Raw genomic sequence first — 19,926 nt, forward strand, 5'->3', positions numbered from 1 at the left:
GAGGTAGTTATATTGCTGGGTGTCTAGTTATGTCGCTGCTGTTGGAAACACTAGGAGGTAGTTATATTGCTAGGAGGGTTATATTGCTGGGTGTCTAGTTATGTCGCTGCTGTTGGAAACACTAGGAGGTAGTTATATTGCTGGGTGTCTAGTTATGTCGCTGCTGTTGGTAAACACTAGGAGGTAGTTATATTGCTGGGTGTCTAGTTATGTCGCTGCTGTTGGAAACACTAGGAGGTAGTTATATTGCTGGGTGTCTAGTTATGTCGCTGCTGTTGGAAACACTAGGAGGTAGTTATATTGCTGGGTATCTAGTTATGTCGCTGCTGTTGGAAACACTAGGAGGTAGTTATATTGCTGGGTATCTAGTTATGTCGCTGCTGTTGGAAACACTAGGAGGTAGTTATATTGCTGGGTATCTAGTTATGTCGCTGCTGTTGGAAACACTAGGAGGTAGTTATATTGCTGGGTGTCTAGTTATGTCGCTGCTGTTGGAAACACTAGGAGGTAGTTATATTGCTGGGTATCTAGTTATGTCGCTGCTGTTGGAAACACTAGGAGGTAGTTATATTGCTGGGTGTCTAGTTATGTCGCTGCTGTTGGAAACACTAGGAGGTAGTTATATTGCTGGGTATCTAGTTATGTCGCTGCTGTTGGAAACACTAGGAGGTAGTTATATTGCTGGGTATCTAGTTATGTCGCTGCTGTTGGAAACACTAGGAGGTAGTTATATTGCTGGGTATCTAGTTATGTCGCTGCTGTTGGAAACACTAGGAGGTAGTTATATTGCTGGGTATCTAGTTATGTCGCTGCTCAAGGCAATAAAAAGCACACTCGGTAGGTTATTCATAACCACACGATTTCCCGTAGATATATTATTTTCTGGCCTTTTCTTCAGCACACACTCATAAGTTCCATAATTGCTGGCAACGTTGGTCCCAGATGAACCTCAATTTTTTTCCACCGAACTGTATTTGGGACTAAAAATCTTACCACCTTTGTCGGGATTAGGGAATTGAGCTTTCATCCTTATATATCAGACACACGTGACTCACTGATAGCTTCCTCATGGAGAAACGACCAACTCCACTTTACAATGACTGTTAGATTACAATGTCAGTCCACCTTATGTTAAGAGGTTGTGCTGTGCACCAGCGGGCACGCAGGATTTACTTTCCATATCTACACTGCCCCAGTACACTCTGCCTGGCCTCCTTGCTGAAAGATCCACCTCTGAAGCAGACTCTTTCTCTCTTGATTTTTTAAGGGACCCTAACCTACCACATGAATTTTTATTTAAATTTTACTTGTGCACTAAACTCCGCCTCTATTAAAACTACCTCTACACGTCCCTACTTCTCCCTGACTCTCAGCCTTCACACATTCCTAGTTTTGCATATCCTTCCCTGCTAAAACAGATCACATTACATTAAACTATTATCAGTTACAAATGTTCACCACTCGTTACCAAGGATAACACGCTGAACACAATGTGCATTCCTCGATATCCAACATTTTCTGTGAGTATTTTGTTTTCTATTTGTGATTTATTGAAGCTGACTGGAAGAAATATCGCCAATCAAGATTTCCACATAACTTCATTTGTGTATTTTTACTATGTTGTAATTTTATACCATTACCTATCTAGTTGGTAATGTTATCACTGAATTCACTGACAGCACAAAAATAAATGAAGTTATTTTTATCATCACTTGTGCAGTTTATGTACCGTCCAGTACTGACATATCATGATGGTTAAAATGTAAACTATTACCATTGAGTATATGTTAACATTTAAGTATATTTTACAGAATTAATGCATTTTTCTTAAAGCATGTTTTGAGACACTTGGAGACATCTTGGGGCGTTGGGTTGTTCAGTGTGGCAGCGAGCGGCCAGGACCTTAACGTGACGCACTGGGAGATCTCCAAGGTTGTCTCCCAGGCTCGGCGGGTACGTAACACTTGATAGTAAAGTAGAATAGCTCCCAGAATATTTGTGATCTATACGAAATTTGTGTACAATTTGCCACATAAATTTTAACAAACATGATATTCATAATTTGTGATTCACAGTACTTAAATCAGCAGCTTTTCTGATTTCAGATGATTGACTGGTAATAAACAGACACTTGACAGGCACTGTTGCATGTTATATAAGGCAACTTTACGCAGTTCAATTTCTGCTGCATTTTTGTAATTTGAGTCATGTAATACTGAGTTATTTGCGGATATAACAGATGACAATTTCGCCACTGTGTTGAAATACTAATTACAAGATGATTATTGTGGGTGTGAAACTTAGGATGTACAGCATTAAGAAAATTTTGTGCCCAACAAACGCGTTGCCAATAATGTAATGAATTTACTGAAAAGAAGACTAATAAAAAGGTCAGGACGATGTTGAAGTAGAGTCTTCTACATTAATACACCAGAACGATGTTGAAGTAGAGTCTTCTACATTAATACATCAGAACGATGTTGAAGTAGAGTCTTCTACATTAATACACCAGAACAATGTTGAAGTAGAGTCTTCTACATTAATACACCAGAACAATGTTGAAGTAGAGTCTTCTACATTAATACACCAGAACAATGTTGAAGTAGAGTCTTCTACATTAATACACCAGAACAATGTTGAAGTAGAGTCTTCTACATTAATACACCAGAACAATGTTGAAGTAGAGTCTTCTACATTAATACACCAGAACAATGTTGAAGTAGAGTCTTCTACATTAATACACCTGAACGAGAGAATAGAGAGCCAGAGTATCACTGATCTAACAATACTCAAATAACCTTGACTAAGATGAGGGTAAGTAATGACGACTTCTCGGTCAGATTTGGACAATTGATAAGTCACACTGAAGTGAAAACGGACCAGAATATATACGAGATGATGCAGGACGAGAAGTGAGAGAAAATGTTAGTGGAAGCAGAGGCAGTAGTCATGGTGCTGTGGTGATGGTGGATATAGATTAACAGCAGAAGTAGTGACAGTAAAGGTAACAACATTGGTAATAGTAGCAGTGATATAGCATTAACAGTAGTAATAGAGAAGTAATATTTAGTAAAAGTGAAAGACGTAGTAGTAATGGTCACAATTGAACAAGAAATAAGAAAGAGAGAAAGAAGAAAGACAGAAAAGAAGGGACGGGAAAGTAGCAGGAGTATTGGTTGCAGTAGTAGTAACAATAGTAGAGTGTCGAAAGTGTAGGTAATTGTAGATGTAGAAGTGGTAGTCAGTGGTAGTACAGCAGTGGTAATAAGTGGTAGTGCAGCAGTGGTAGTGCAGCAGTGGTATAGTCAGTGGTAGTGCACCAGTGGTAGTCAGTGGTAGTGCAACAGTGGTACTCAGTGGTAGTGCAACAGTGGTAGTCAGTGGAAGTGCGCCAGTGGTAGTCAGTGGTAGTGCACCAGTGGTATAATCAGTCGTAGTGCAACAGTGGTATAGTCAGTGGTAGTGCAGTAGTGGTATAGTCAGTGGTAGTGCAACAGTGGTATAGTCAGTGGTAGTGCAGTAGTGGTATAGTCAGTGGTAGTGCAACAGTGGTATAGTCAGTGGTAGTGCAGCAGTGGTATAGTCAGTGGTAGTGCAACAGTGGTATAGTCAGTGGAAGTGCAGCAGTGGTATAGTCAGTGGTAATGCAACAGTGGTATAGTCAGTGGTAGTGCAACAGTGGTACAGTCAGTGGTAGTGCAGCAGTGGTATAGTCAGTGGCAGTGCAGCAGTGGTATAGTCAGTAGTAGTGCAGCAGTGGTATAGTCAGTGGTAGTGCAACAGTGGTATAGCCAGTGGTAGTGCAACAGTGGTATAGTCAGTGGTAGTGCAACAGTGGTATAGTCAGTGGTAGTGAAACAGCGGTATAGTCAGTGGTAGTGCAACAGTGGTATAGTCGGTGGTAGTGCAACAGTTGTATAGTCAGTTGTAGTGCAACAGTGGTATAGTCAGTGGTAGTGAAACAGCGGTATAGTCAGTGGTAGTGCAACAGTGGTATAGTCGGTGGTAGTGCAACAGTGGTATAGTCAGTGGTAGTGCAGCAGTGGTATAGTCAGTGGTAGTGCAGCAGTGGTATTGTCAGTGGTAGTGTCACAGTGGTATAGTCAGTGGTAGTGAAACAGTGGTATAGCCAGTGGTAGTGCAACAGTGGTATAGTCAGTTGTAGTGCAACAGTGGTATAGTCAGTGGTAGTGAAACAGCGGTATAGTCAGTGGTAGTGCAACAGTGGTATAGTCGGTGGTAGTGCAACAGTGGTATAGTCAGTGGTAGTGAAACAGCGGTATAGTCAGTGGTAGTGCAACAGTGGTATAGTCGGTGGTAGTGCAACAGTGGTATAGTCAGTGGTAGTGCAATAGTGGTATAGTCAGTGGTAGTGCAACAGTGGTATAGTCAGTGGTAGTGCAGCAGTGGTATAGTCAGTAGTAGTGCAACAGTGGTACAGTCAGTGGTAGTGCAACAGTGGTATAGTCAGTGGTAGTGCAGCAGTGGTATAGTCAGTGGTAGTGTCACAGTGGTATAGTCAGTGGTAGTGCAACAGTGGTATAGTCAGTGGTAGTGTAGCAGTGGTATAGTCAGTGGTAGTGCAACAGTGGTATAGTCAGTGGTAGTGCAACAGTGGTATAGTCAGTGGTAGTGCAACAGTGGTATAGTCAGAGGTAGTGCAACAGTGGTGTAGCCAGTGGTAGTGCAACAGTGGTATAGTCAGTGGTAATGCAGCAGTGGTATAGTCAGTGGTAGTGCAGCAGTGGTATAGTCAGTGGTAGTGCAGCAGTGGTATAGTCAGTGGTAGTGCAACAGTGGTATAGTCAGTGGTAGTGCAGCAGTGGTATAGTCAGTGGTAGTGCAGCAGTGGTATAGTCAGTGGTAGTGCAGCAGTGGTATAGTCAGTGGTAGTGCAGCAGTGGTAGTGCAACAGTGGTAGAAGTAGAAATAAAAGGGTAGATGATGAAGTGGAAGTCGAAAACAAGGGAAAAATAATTAGCACAAAATTAGTAACGAAATAGTAGTAGTAGTAACAGCGGTGGTGGTAGTAGTAATAGTGGTGGTGGTAGTAGTAACAGCGGTGGTGGTAGTAGTAATAGTGGTGGTGGTAGTAGTAACAGCGGTGGTGGTAGTAGTAATAGTGGTGGTGGTAGTAGTAACAGCGGTGGTGGTAGTAGTAATGGTGGTGGTGGTAGTAGTAACAGCGGTGGTGGTAGTAGTAATAGTGGTGGTGGTAGTAGTAATAGTGGTGGTGGTGGTAGTAGTAATAGTGGTGGTGGTAGTAGTAATAGTGGTGGTGGTAGTAGTAATAGTGGTGGTGGTATTAGTAACAGCGGTGGTGGTAGTAGTAATAGTGGTGGTGGTAGTAGTAACAGCGGTGGTGGTAGTAGTAATAGTGGTGGTGGTAGTAGTAATAGTGGTGGTGGTAGTAGTAACAGCGGTGGTGGTAGTAGTAATAGTAGTGGTGGTAGTAGTAATAGTGGTGGTGGTAGTAGTAACAGCGGTGGTGGTAGTAGTAATAGTGGTGGTGGTAGTAGTAATAGTGGTGGTGGTAGTAGTAATAGTGGTGGTGGTAGTAGTAATAGTGGTGGTGGTAGTAGTAACAGCGGTGGTGGTAGTAGTAATAGTGGTGGTGGTAGTAGTAATAGTGGTGGTGGTAGTAGTAACAGCGGTGGTGGTAGTAGTAATAGTGGTGGTGGTAGTAGTAACAGCGGTGGTGGTAGTAGTAATAGTGGTGGTGGTAGTAGTAATAGTGGTGGTGGTAGTAGTAACAGCGGTGGTGGTAGTAGTAATAGTGGTGGTGGTAGTAGTAATAGTGGTGGTGGTAGTAGTAATAGTGGTGGTGGTAGTAGTAATAGTGGTGGTGGTAGTAGTAACAGCGGTGGTGGTAGTAGTAATAGTGGTGGTGGTAGTAGTAATAGTGGTGGTGGTAGTAGTAACAGCGGTGGTGGTAGTAGTAATAGTGGTGGTGGTAGTAGTAACAGCGGTGGTGGTAGTAGTAATAGTGGTGGTGGTAGTAGTAACAGCGGTGGTGGTAGTAGTAATAGTGGTGGTGGTAGTAGTAACAGCGGTGGTGGTAGTAGTAATAGTGGTGGTGGTAGTAGTAACAGCGGTGGTGGTAGTAGTAATAGTGGTGGTGGTAGTAGTAACAGCGGTGGTGGTAGTAGTAATAGTGGTGGTGGTAGTAGTAACAGCGGTGGTGGTAGTAGTAATAGTGGTGGTGGTAGTAGTAACAGCGGTGGTGGTAGTAGTAATAGTGGTGGTGGTAGTAGTAACAGCGGTGGTGGTAGTAGTAATAGTGGTGGTGGTAGTAGTAACAGCGGTGGTGGTAATAGTAATAGTGGTGGTGGTAGTAGTAACAGCGGTGGTGGTAGTAGTAATAGTGGTGGTGGTAGTAGTAACAGCGGTGGTGGTAGTAGTAATAGTGGTGGTGGTAGTAGTAACAGCGGTGGTGGTAGTAGTAATAGTGGTGGTGGTAGTAGTAACAGCGGTGGTGGTAGTAGTAATAGTGGTGGTGGTAGTAGTAACAGCGGTGGTGGTAGTAGTAATAGTGGTGGTGGTAGTAGTAACAGCGGTGGTGGTAGTAGTAATAGTGGTGGTGGTAGTAGTAACAGCGGTGGTGGTAGTAGTAATAGTGGTGGTGGTAGTAGTAACAGCGGTGGTGGTAGTAGTAATAGTGGTGGTGGTAGTAGTAACAGCGGTGGTGGTAGTAGTAACAGCGGTGGTGGTAGTAGTAATAGTGGTGGTGGTAGTAGTAACAGCGGTGGTGGTAGTAGTAATAGTGGTGGTGGTAGTAGTAACAGCGGTGGTGGTAGTAGTAATAGTGGTGGTGGTAGTAGTAATAGTGGTGGTGGTAGTAGTAATAGTGGTGGTGGTAGTAGTAATAGTGGTGGTGGTAGTATTAATAGTGGTGGTGGTAGTAACAGCGGTGGTGGTAGTAGTAATAGTGGTGGTGGTAGTAGTAATAGTGGTGGTGGTAGTAGTAATAGTGGTGGTGGTAGTAGTAATAGTGGTGGTGGTAGTAGTAACAGCGGTGGTGGTAGTAGTAATAGTGGTGGTGGTAGTAGTAATAGTGGTGGTGGTAGTAGTAACAGCGGTGGTGGTAGTAGTAATAGTGGTGGTGGTAGTAGTAACAGCGGTGGTGGTAGTAGTAATAGTGGTGGTGGTAGTAGTAATAGTGGTGGTGGTAGTAGTAATAGTGGTGGTGGTAGTAGTAATAGTGGTGGTGGTAGTAGTAATAGTGGTGGTGGTAGTAGTAACAGCGGTGGTGGTAGTAGTAATAGTGGTGGTGGTAGTAGTAACAGCGGTGGTGGTAGTAGTAATAGTGGTGGTGGTAGTGCATATTATTATTATTATTATAATCAAGGGGGAAGCGCTAAACCCGGAGGATTATACAGCGCCTGGGGGGGGGGGGATGTGGAAGGCATTCAGGCTTAATTCGGGGAACTGGAGCACTGATCCAATTCCCTAAATCAAGAGCCCCTCACCAACATCAAGGAACCTTCCTTGAGGGGGTGGTAGTGCATAAAAACAAGAAAAGAGAGGAGTGCTGCAGGACAACTACTGATCCTCGGGTGAGGGACAAAAACCCTCTAGGACAACTACTGATCCTCGGGTGAGGGACAAAAACCCTCTAGGACAACTACTGATCCTCGGGTGAGGGACAAAAACCCTCTAGGACAACTACTGATCCTCGGGTGAGGGACAAAAACCCTCTAGGACAACTACTGATCCTCGGGTGAGGGACAAAAGCCCTCTAGGACAACTACTGATCCTCGGGTGAGGGACAAAGGCCCTCTAGGACAACTACTGATCCTCGGGTGAGGGACAAAAACCCTCTAGGACAACTATTGATCCTCGGGTGAGGGACAAAAACCCTCTAGGACAACTACTGATCCTCGGGTGAGGGACAAAAACCCTCTAGGACAACAACTGATCCTCGGATGAGTGACAAAAACCCTCCAGGACAACTACTGATCCTCGGGTGAAGGACAAAAGCCCTCTAGGACAACTACTGATCCTCGGGTGAGGGACAAAAACCCTCTAGGACAAGTACTGATCCTCGAGTGAGGGACAAAAACCCTCTAGGACAAGTACTGATCCTCGGATGAGTGACAAAAACCCTCCAGGACAACTACTGATCCTCGGCTGAGGGACAAAAACCCTCCAGGACAACTACTGATCCTCGGATGAGTGACAAAAACCCTCTGGGACAAACCTCCCTTTGGACAGTACCAAAAAGGCAGAAAAGAAGAAAGGAAAAAAATACAGAATATATGAAGAGGTAAGGAGAGGAGGAGGCAATCATATTAGCTCTGGGTAATACGAATATTAGCCAGGGCTGAAATTCATATTAGGAATGTTGTATTTAAGGGATGCTACAACAAGACGACTTCACTAAAGGCAAGAAGAGTAGACAGGTTTTTTTTTTTTTTTTTTTTTTTTTTTTTTTTTTTTTTTTTTTTTTTTTTTTTTTTTTTTTTTTTTTTTTTTGCAGAAGACCAGTCAATAGGATGACTGTGATCTCTAACATAACAGAAAAGAGCGTTGCTAGGCTAGAGTTGGCAAGGGTAACACTTCTGTGGAAAATTAAATTTACTTGGATGAATCTCATAAGATACATACCAGTAAATGGTAACAAAGATAATTATTCTTTATCAAGGTTACAGAGACAAGTAGGAATTTTAGGACACCTAGGTCGCAAAAAAATGTTTCCTTTGATACCTACTACTGTCATATCCACAAGTCACTCTGGACCTATACTAATTTCAAGTGAAATATACATCACCAGGAATTCTGGTAAAACATTAATATAAATATGTGGACTGCATATTAAATTTAAAAAATGAATATACATTGCAGGAGAATTTATAATAAGACTTACCAATTTGTCTGGAGATTACTTGGTGTATCATACACAAACCCCTGCCTAAATATGAAGAGAATACTGGCCAGAATTCCAACATAAATGGACATGACTTAGCTGGGGTTCCTGGACTGTCCTGTCCACTCGCCTAATGCTCACATTATGCAAGACGGCAAATCCAACAATTTAACCCCTAGAGCGACGAAAATTCTTCCGATTTTCACTAACGTTTGCCTCGGTCAATTCAAAACAATGGCGACCCTTTCCCAGCGACACTCACCCATCGCTGGTTCTTTATTTATTTAAAAATCAATTTTTATTACCTACAATACATTCCATCAATTTATATACAAAATACACTATTTTTGGAAAACATACAGTATTTTCTACAACTTTTGTCTGTCAGAAAGAGAGCACCCAGGTTCTCTGAGGTACTGGAAAGGACAAGAGGAACAGAAAATGGAGACAGCAGAAGCATCAGGGGTAGGAGAAGTATGAGCTAAATTGCTACGAATAGTAATAATTTGCCTAAAGTGATGCTTGATATATAAAGGATGGAGAGTGTAGCTAAGATTTAGGAGACTGTTCTTTAACAGAAGATTTCAGAGAAGGAAGATTATGAAAGAAAAAAGTTCGTTCAGCATGAAAGTAAGCAGAGTTGGTGAAATCGTGGGGATAGCAAAGGCAAGAGAAAGAACTGCTAAGAGTGGAAATTACCAAGCCGAGAAACTGAGGGTCACAGATACAACAGAGGGAAAGGAGAAATAAAGAATCAAAAAGCACTTTTCTTGACAGAGGAAGGATGGTAAGAAAAGTAGTGAATGAACAGGTCACTGTGCATTATTTGTGGTAAACGGAAAAAGCAAAGCTTGTAGCCGAGCAGTTGATATATACAAGAAGGAAAGGAAGCAAAGCGATAGATTCCCATTCAGCTGAGAACCTGATGGAAGGAACAAGATTGTTAAAGGAATCGAGAAAAGATTGTTGTCAAGTGGTCAAAGAGCAAAACACAGCCTTTGTAGGTCTTTCTCGTAGATTTTCAGACTAGCTTGATCTCATCACAGCAAATGCCCATGTGTGCTACGATGTGTTGTATTGGTTGCATTTGGAACACACCTACTAATGTTCGTTAATTCGTCTTTCCACGATTTTAGAAGTCTCCTTCGTATATTTCATCACTCCACACACATCATTGTTCTGGTTAGCTTCTCCTTTGATCAAGTCCTAGTTGGTGGCGGTAGAGCTCGTTCGTAAATTTGAGGATGTAATTTGGTAGTGCTGTGTTGATATTCCTGGTAACGTTGCTGACTGGAAGGGCACTGTATCTTGTTGCTTCTCAAGTGCAGCTGCGTTAATTACACCAGTCACGCTTTCAACAGTCTGAAATAAAGTATGGATGTGCCTCTGATGGTTCCTGTGACATTTTGTGAATGGAAGTGTACAAGGTCGCCCTTATTTTGTTACATATAAACGTTATACTGTCACCGCTTGCATTTAGGAAAGCTTAAAAGAATGGGAACTTGTTACAGGCTTGTATTACCCAGTAGTTTGTATTTTGTATTTCACGAGTGAGTATCCCTGCCAGTTTTTCAGACACTTCCGATTACCTGAGATGAGAGGTCTGAGGACGAGATCCCTTTATTTTCTTTTTGGGTAGCCTATAAACCTAACAAACTCTGAATTAATTTTGCTAGGCAGTTACATGTCCTTATTCGAAACCTGACTTCCCCAACACAAGTCCACCCTGTTTTTAACAATTTCATTAAAAATTATTGACTCATATTGTAATGGGCAAACTACAAAAGAAAGGGAGTTATTTTACTGGCAGACGAAAAGAACCTTCAAATCCGAGTTAAGACTATAGGAATAATAGCTACGACAGTCGTAAGGAAACAGAAATATCATGCTTCCAATGCTGTACACTCAGGATATCACAAGGTCATTATCAGAACATGGCTACAAAAATTAATGTTTTATCTGTTACACATCATCATCGCTGCTCTGGAAGGTGTGAGGGAGAAGATCATATGAAACAATGAGTATTTCCCTACAATCCAAGACATGACTCATGAAATAGAGCCAGAAACAACAAATTATACTGGCAACAATCCATACCTTCACGGAGAGAGATACAGTGAACTTTGTATGCAAATAAAACAACAGTACAAAGTTCCTATACTTCACTAAGGATCCATTTTACCTACCAGGAACATTTTCAGTCAAAATCAGATTCAGATTCAGCGGTATAAGAGGACCATCAAGTGTACCCAGTGTGTCACTTGGCAGTGTTCTGATGTAAACAGCGGCCGGTAAACCCGGCCTCTTCTCTACTTAATTAACCTCATCTTTGACCTGTCTTTCTCTGAGCATTACGTTAGGATTCTCAAGTGTTTTGTAAGGTCTGTATTTTGCATATTCCTGTATACTTCATGAGACCCAGCCTCTCACACTGTATACCTCATGAGACCGAGCTTCTCACCCTGTATACTTCATTAGACCGTCTCTCACCCTGTATACTTCATGAGACCCAGCTTCTCACCCTGTATACTTCATGAGACCCAGCCTCTCACCCTGTATACTTCATGAGACCCAGCCTCTCACCATGTATACTTCATGAGACCGTCTCTCATCACGTATACTTCATGGGACCCAGTCTCTCACCCTGTATGCTTCATGAGACCCAGCCTCTCACCCTATATACTTCATGAGACCCAGCTTCTCACCCTGTATACTTCATGAGACCCAGCCTCTCACCTTGTATACTTCATGAGACCCAGCCTCTCATCCTGTATACTTCATGAGACCCAGCTTCTCACCATGTATACTTCATGAGACCGTCTCTCACCATGTATACTTCATGAGACTGTCTCTCACCCTGTATACTTCATGAGACCCAGCTTCTCACCCTGTATACTTCATGAGACCCAGCTTCTCACCCTGTATACTTCATGAGACCCAGCTTCTCACCCTGTATACTTTATGAGACCTAGCTTCTCACCCTGTATACTTCATGAGACCCAGCTTCTCACCCTGTATACTTCATGAGACCCAGCTTCTCACCCTGTATTCTTCATGAGACCCAGCTTCTCACCCTGTATACTTCATGAAACCCAGCTTCTCGCCCTGTATACTTCATGAAACCCAGCTTCTCACCCTGTATACTTCATGAGACCCAGCTTCTTACCCTGTATTATTCATGAGACCCAGCTTCTCACCCTGTATTATTCATGAGACCCAGCTTCTCACCCTGTATTCTTCATGAGACCCAGCTTCTCACCCTGTATACTTCATGAGACCCAGCTTCTCACCCTGTATACTTCATGAGACCCAGCTTCTCACCCTGTATACTTCATGAGACCCAGTTTCTCACCTTGTATTATTCATGAGACCCAGCTTCTCACCCTGTATACTTCATGAGACCCAGCTTCTCACCCTGTATACTTCATGAGACCCAGCTTCTCACCCTGTATAATTCATGAGACCTAGCTTCTCACCCTGTATACTTCATGAGACCCAGCTTCTCACCCTGTATACTTCATAAGACCCAGCTTCTCACCCTGTATACTTCATGAGACCCAGCTTCTCATTCTGTATTCTTCATGAGACCCAGCTTCTCACCCTGTATATTTCATGAGACCCAGCTTCTCACCCTGTATACTTCATGAGACCCAGCTTCTCACCCTCTATTCTTCATGAGACCCAGCTTCTCACCCTGTATACTTTATGAGACCTAGCTTCTCACCCTGTATACTTCATGAGACCCAGCTTCTCACCCTGTATACTTCATGAGACCCAGCTTCTCACCCTGTATTCTTCATGAGACCCAGCTTCTCACCCTGTATACTTCATGAAACCCAGCTTCTCACCCTGTATACTTCATGAGACCCAGCTTCTCACCCTGTATTATTCATGAGACCCAGCTTCTCACCCTGTATACTTTATGAGACCTAGCTTCTCACCCTGTATACTTCATGAGACCCAGCTTCTCACCCTGTAAACTTCATGAGACCCAGCTTCTCACCCTGTATTCTTCATGAGACCCAGTTTCTCACCCTGTATTATTCATGAGACCCAGCTTCTCACCCTGTATACTTCATGAGACCCAGCTTCTCACCCTGTATACTTCATGAGACCCAGCTTCTCACCCTGTATACTTCATGAGACCCAGCTTCTCACCCTGTATACTTCATGAGACCCAGCTTCTCACCCTGTATACTTCATGAGACCCAGCTTCTCACCCTGTATACTTCATGAGACCCAGCTTCTCACCCTGTATTCTGCATGAGACCCAGCTTCTCACCCTGTATACTTCATGAGACCCAGCTTCTCACCCTGTATACTTCATGAGACCCAGTTTCTCACCCTGTATTATTCATGAGACCCAGCTTCTCACCCTGTATAATTCATGAGACCCAGCTTCTCACCCTGTATAGTTCATGAGACCCAGCTTCTCACCCTGTATACTTCATGAGACCTAGCTTCTCACCCTGTATACTTCATGAGACCCAGCTTCTCACCCTGTATACTTCATGAGACCCAGCTTCTCACCCTGTATAGTTCATGAGACCCAGCTTCTCACCCTGTATACTTCATGAGACCCAGCTTCTCACCCTGTATACTTCATGAGACCCAGCTTCTCACCCTGTATACTTCATGAGACCCAGCTTCTCACCCTGTATACTTCATGAGACCCAGCTTCTCACCCTCTATTCTTCATGAGACCCAGATTCTCACCCTGTATACTTCATGAGACCCAGCTTCTCACCCTGTATACTTCATGAGACCCAGCTTCTCACGCTGTATACTTCATGAGACCCAGCTTCTCACCCTGTATACTTCATGAGACCCAGCTTCTCATCCTTGGGAGAAACATCTTCGAATTAAAAGGATTCCCTGCTGCCAGTGTCTTTATTTCCATTGGTTGATTACATAACTAGTAAATCGGGTAGGATTCATTGCTGTTAAAACGGGTAGGTTACATTACTAGTAATTGAGTATGATACAATACTATTAAAACGGTTAGATCAAATTGTTGTTAACAGATGGATTCATTACTACCAAGGTGTGTAGGTTATATTACTACCAAGGTGTGTAGGTTATATTACTACCAAGGTGTGTAGGTTATATTACTACCAAGGTGTGTAGGTTATATTACTACCAAGGTGTGTAGGTTATATTACTACCAAGGTGTGTAGGTTATATTACTACCAAGGTGTGTAGGTTATATTACTACCAAGGTGTATAGGTTATATTACTACCAAGGTGTGTAGGTTATATTACTGCTCAGAAGGGTAGATAACTCGTATATTACTGAGACAGTTAATTCACACTTTCATTTCTAACTATACTGACAACAACAGCTGAGACAGGAGTCACGTTGCGTGACAATGTTACTGGCGAGCGACGACATAGTGTTCCTGTCAGCTTTCGCTGAAGTGTCCCTGAAGGATCGTCTTTTTGTATGGTCAACTAGGGTTCTGATGGTCACATATTTGCCACTACACAACTTGAAGAATATGCATAAGGTTCTCTCTAGCAGGAATGCAGTGTTACTCACCCTCCACAATTCTACATTTTACAGGTAATCCAAATAATTTAGGTAAACTAGTTTTGCTTCTTATTAATTAAACAAAATAATGAAAAGATCGTGGCCAACAAACATCGACAGGAAGAACAGCATGCAATATTTTTTATTAAATGAGTTAAACACCTGCCTAAATGGAAGTGAAATACGTCTCTCTTGGATGATGACGGAACAGAGTTTCTAATATTACTGAGGAAAATATTAAAAAGTAATTAGAAAATAATGCAAAATTCTGCAGTGTATCATTAAATAATATGTACCTTCATAACCAGGCATTCACACCTTAGTAATACTAATGTTTGACACTGGAGGTGCAGTGTGTACGTGTATCTACCATACAGTCCTGGAGGGTCACCAGGTGTCAGAGTAGCATCATGGACGCCCCAGCGAACACTTACTCTTACTTCCAACCTGCCAGTCTTCCCAGACAAATTCTTCAGGTATTTACGATATGCGCTTATATAAGATATTTTCTATTACCATCTTATAAAAGTTCTCTTGCACTACGTTTACAACAGCTGTATTCTAATTTTATCTGGTATCTCCCAAAACTTTATCCTCATTAAATTCATATACGCATATTTAAATTCTTAATATACTAAATTTTTCTTGCATCCATTTAACTCAAGTTTAATATTCGCATTGCATATTCTTAGTATGTGTTAATGAACTTTAATTCTCATTATTACGGAGAAATCATCCGTATTCTTATGAAAATTATTGAAGGAAAAAGGCATATAAACAATATGAATATATAAGGAATATTATGATTTAAAAATGACACTTCTAAATAACACAAATTTTTTTTAAACTTAATTGATAAATAATACGCAAATACGAAAAACTTCATAATTGAATCAAAGCAATGAAAAAAGTTAAATAAATTATGAACGTGAATCCAAGCTAAAATATGCACCGTGTTTATGAGACAAAACACACCAGCAATACTGCTATCATGTAGACCAGTTAGAGGTTTGTGTTTCACACTTGGCAGGATGGTAGTACCTCCCTGGGTGGTTGTTGTCTACCAATCTACTACCACAGGACGGTAGTACCTCCCTGGGTGGTGGTTGTCTACCAATCTACTACCACAGGACGGTAGTACCTCCCTGGGTGGTTGTTGTCTACCAATCTACTACCACAGGATGGTAGTACCTCCCTGGGTGGTTGTTGTCTACCAACCTACTACCACAGGACGTTAGTACCTCCCTGGGTGGTTGTTGTATACCAATCTACTACCACAGGATGGTAGTACCTCCCTGGGTGGTTGTTGTCAACCAATCTACTACCACAGGACGGTAGTACCTCCCTGGGTGGTTGTTGTCTACCAATCTACTACCACAGGACGGTAGTACCTCCCTGGGTGGTTGTCTACCAATCTACTTCCACAGGATGGTAGTACCTCCCTGGGTGGTTGTTGTCTACCAACCTACTACCACAGGACGGTAGTACCTCCCTGGGTGGTTGTCTACCAGCCTACAGCCACAGGATGGTAGTACCTCCCTGGGTGGTTGTTGTCTACCAATCTACTACCACAGGATGGGTATTACCTCCCTGGGTGGTTGTTGTCTACCAATCTACTACCACAGGACGGTAGTACCTCCCTGGGTGGTTGTCTACCAATCTACTACCACAGGATGGTAGTACCTCCCTGGGTGGTTGTTGTCTACCAATCTACTACCACAGGATGGTAGTACCTCCCTGGGTGGTTGTTGTCTACCAACCTACTACCACAGGACGGTAGTACCTCCCTGGGTGGTTGTTGTCTACCAGCCTACAGCCACAGGATGTAGTACCTCCCTGGGTGGTTGTTGTCTATCAATCTACTACCACAGGATGGTAGTACCTCCCTGGGTGGTTGTTGTCTACCAATCTACTACCACAGGACGGTAGTACCCCCCTGGGTGGTTCTTGTCTACCAATCTACTACCACAGGATGGTAGTACCTCCCTGGGTGGTTGTTGTCTACCAATCTACTACCACAGGACGGTAGTACCTCCCTATGTGGTTGTTGTCTACCAATCTACTACCACAGGATGGTAGTACCTCCCTGGGTGGTTGTCTACCAATCTACTACCACAGGATGGTAGTACCTCCCTGGGTGGTTGTTGTCTACCAATCTACTACCACAGGACGGTAGTACCTCCCTGGGTGGTTGTTGTCTACCAATCTACTACCACAGGATAGTAGTACCTCCCTGGGTGGTTGTTGTCTACCAATCTACTACCACAGGACGGTAGTACCTCCCTGGGTGGTTGTTGTCTACCAACCTACTACCACAGGACGGTAGTACCTCCCTAGATGGTTGTCTACCAATCTACTACCACAGGATGGTAGTACCTCCTTGGGTGGTTGTTGTCTACCAATCTACTACCACAGGATGGTAGTACCTCCCTGGGTGGTTGTTGTCTACCAACCTACTACCACAGGACGGTAGTACCTCCCTGGGTGGTTGTTGTATACCAATCTACGACCACAGGATGGTAGTACCTCCCTGGGTGGTTGTTGTCAACCAATCTACTACCACAGGACGGTAGTACCTCCCTGGGTGGTTGTTGTCTACCAATCTACTACCACAGGATGGTAGTACCTCCCTGGGTGGTTGTTATCTACCAATCTACTACCACAGGATGGTAGTACCTCCCTGGGTGGTTGTTGTCTACCAACCTACTACCACAGGACGGTAGTACCTCCCTGGGTGGTTGTTGTCTACCAATCTACTACCACAGGAGGGTAGTACCTCCCTGGGTGGTTGTTGTCTACCAACCTACAGCCACAGGACGGTAGTACCTCCCTGGGTGGTTGTTGTCTACCAACCTACTACCACACGTCGGTAGTACCTCCCTGGGTGGTTGTTTACCAACCTACTACCACAGGACGGTAGTACCTCCCTGGGTGGTTGCAGTCTACCAGCCTACAGCTACAGGACGGTAGTACCTCTCTGGGTGGTTGTCTACCAACCTACTACCACAGGACGGTAGTACCTCCCTGGGGGGTTGCTGTCTACCAACCTACTACCACAGGACGGTAGTACCTCCCTGGGGGGTTGCTGTCTACCAACCTACAGGCACAGGACGGTAGTACCTCCCTGATGTGGTTGCTCTCTACCAACCTACAGCAACAGGACGGTAGTACCTCCCTGGGTGGTTGCTGTCTACCAACCTGCTACCACAGGACGGTAGTACCTCCCTGTGTGGTTGCTCTCTACCAACCTACTACCACAGGACGGTGGTACCTCACTGGGTGGTTAGTGTCTACCAACCTACTACCACAGGACGGTAGTACCTCCCTGGGTGGTTGCTGTCTACCAACCTACAGCCACAGGAGGGTAGTACCTCCCTGGGTGGTTGCTCTCTACCAACCTACTACCACAGGATGGTAGTACCTCCCTGGGTGGTTGCTGTCTACCAACCTACTACCACAGGACGGTAGTACCTCCCTGGGTGGTTGTCTACCAACCTACTACCACAGGACGGTAGTACCTCCCTGGGTGGTTGCTGTCAACCAACCTACTACCACAGAACGGTAGTATCTCCCTGGGTGGTTGCTGTCTACCAACCTACTACCAAAGGACGGTAGTACCTCCCTGGATGGTTGTTGTCTACCAACCTACAGCCACAGAACGATAGTACCTCCCTGGGTGGTTGTCTACCAACCAACAGCCACAGGACGGTAGTACCTGCATGGGTGGTTGCTCTCTACCAACCTACTACCACAGGACGGTAGTACCTGCATGGGTGGTTGCTCTCTACCAACCTACAGCCACAGGATGGTAGTACCTCCCAGGGTGGTTGTTGTATACCAACCTACTACCACAGGACGGTAGTACCTCCCTGGCTGGTTGCTGTCTACCAACCTACAGCCACTGAATGGTAGTACCTCCCTGGGTGGTTGCTGTCTACCAACCTACTACAATAGGACAGTAGGACCTCCCTGGGTGGTTGTTGTCTACCAATCTACTGCCACAGGACGGTAGTGCCTCCCTGGGTGGTTGATGTCTATCAACCTTCTACCACAGGACGGAAGTACCTCCCTGGGTGGTTGCTGTCTACCAACCTACTCCCACAGGACGGTAGTACCTCCCTGGGTGGTTGATGTCTACCAACCTTCTACCACAGGACGGTAGTACCTCCCTGGGTGGTTGCTTTCTACCAACCTACTACCACAGGACGGTAGTACCTCCCTGGGTGGTTGTTGTCTACCAATCTACTACCACAGGACGGTAGTGCCTCCCTGGGTGGTTGATGTCTACCAACCTTCTACCACAGGACGGTAGTACCTCCCTGGGTGGTTGCTGTCTACCAACCTACTACCACAGGACGGTAGTACCTCCCTGGGTGGTTGCTGTGTACCAACCTACTACCACAAGACGGTAGTGCCTCCCTGGGTGGTTGATGTCTACCTACCTACTACCACAGGACGGTAGTACCTCCTTGGGTGGTTGTTGTCTATCAGCCTACTACCACAGGACGGTAGTACCTCCCTGGGTGGTTGCTGTCTACCAACCTACTACCACAGGACGGTAGTACCTCCCTGGGTGGTTGATGTCTACCAACCTACTACCACAGGACGGTAGTACCTCCCTGGGTGGTTGATGTCTACCAACCTTCTACCACAGGACGGTAGTACCTCCCTGGGTGGTTGCTCTCTACCAACCTACTACCACAGGACGGTAGTACCTCCCTGGGTGGTTGTTGTTTACCAACCTACTACCACAGGACGGTAGTACCTCCCTGGGTGGTTGTCTACCAACCTACTACCACAGGACGGTAGTACCTCCCTGGGTGGTTGCTGTCTACCAACCTACTACCACAGGATGGTAGTACCTCCCTGGGTGGTTGCTGTCTACCAACATACTACCACAGGACGGTAGTACCTCCCTGGGTGGTTGTTGTCTACCAACCTACTACCACAGGACGGTAGTACCTCCCTGGGAGGTTGCTGTCTACGAAGCTACTACCACAGGACGGTAGTACCTCCCTGGGTGGTTGCTGTCTACCAACCTACTACCACAGGACGGTAGTACCTCCCTGGGTGGTTGCTGTCTACCAACCTACTACCACAGGACGGTAGTACCTCCCTGGGTGGTTGCTGTCTACCAACCTACTACCACAGGACGGTAGTACCTCCCTGGGTGGTTGCTGTCTACCAACCTACTACTACAGGACGGTAGTACCTCCCTGGGTGGTTGCTGTCTACCAACCTACTACCACAGGACGGTAGTACCTCCCTGGGTGGTTGCTGTCTACCAACCTACTACCACAGGATGGTAGTACCTCCCTGGGTCGTTGCTGTCTACCAACCTACTACCACAGGACGGTAGTACCTCCCTGGGTGGTTGCTGTCTACAAACCTACTACCACAGGATGGTAGTACCTCCCTGGGTGGTTGCTGTCTACCAACCTACTACCACAGGACGGTAGTACCTCCCTGGGTGGTTGCTGTCTACCAACCTACTACCACAGGACGGTAGTACCTCCCTGGGTGGTTGCTG

General features: G+C 44.7%; 1 protein-coding gene across 1 annotated transcript in view; it reads left to right on the top strand.

Moving 5' to 3' along the window:
• The first annotated feature begins 209 nt into the window (after positions 1–209).
• LOC138854997 (glutamate receptor ionotropic, kainate 2-like) overlaps positions 210–19,926 on the top strand; it is a 52,584-nt gene continuing 32,867 nt past the window's right edge. The window contains exons 1-4 of the mRNA XM_070101509.1: positions 210–793; positions 1,812–1,953; positions 14,209–14,429; positions 14,744–14,872. Coding sequence (XP_069957610.1) covers positions 210–793; positions 1,812–1,953; positions 14,209–14,429; positions 14,744–14,872 — 1,076 coding nt within the window. The remainder of the gene's footprint in view (positions 794–1,811; positions 1,954–14,208; positions 14,430–14,743; positions 14,873–19,926) is intronic.

The sequence above is a fragment of the Cherax quadricarinatus genome, chromosome 77 (genome assembly GCF_038502225.1).
Source record: "Cherax quadricarinatus isolate ZL_2023a chromosome 77, ASM3850222v1, whole genome shotgun sequence".
NCBI lineage: Eukaryota > Metazoa > Arthropoda > Malacostraca > Decapoda > Parastacidae > Cherax > Cherax quadricarinatus.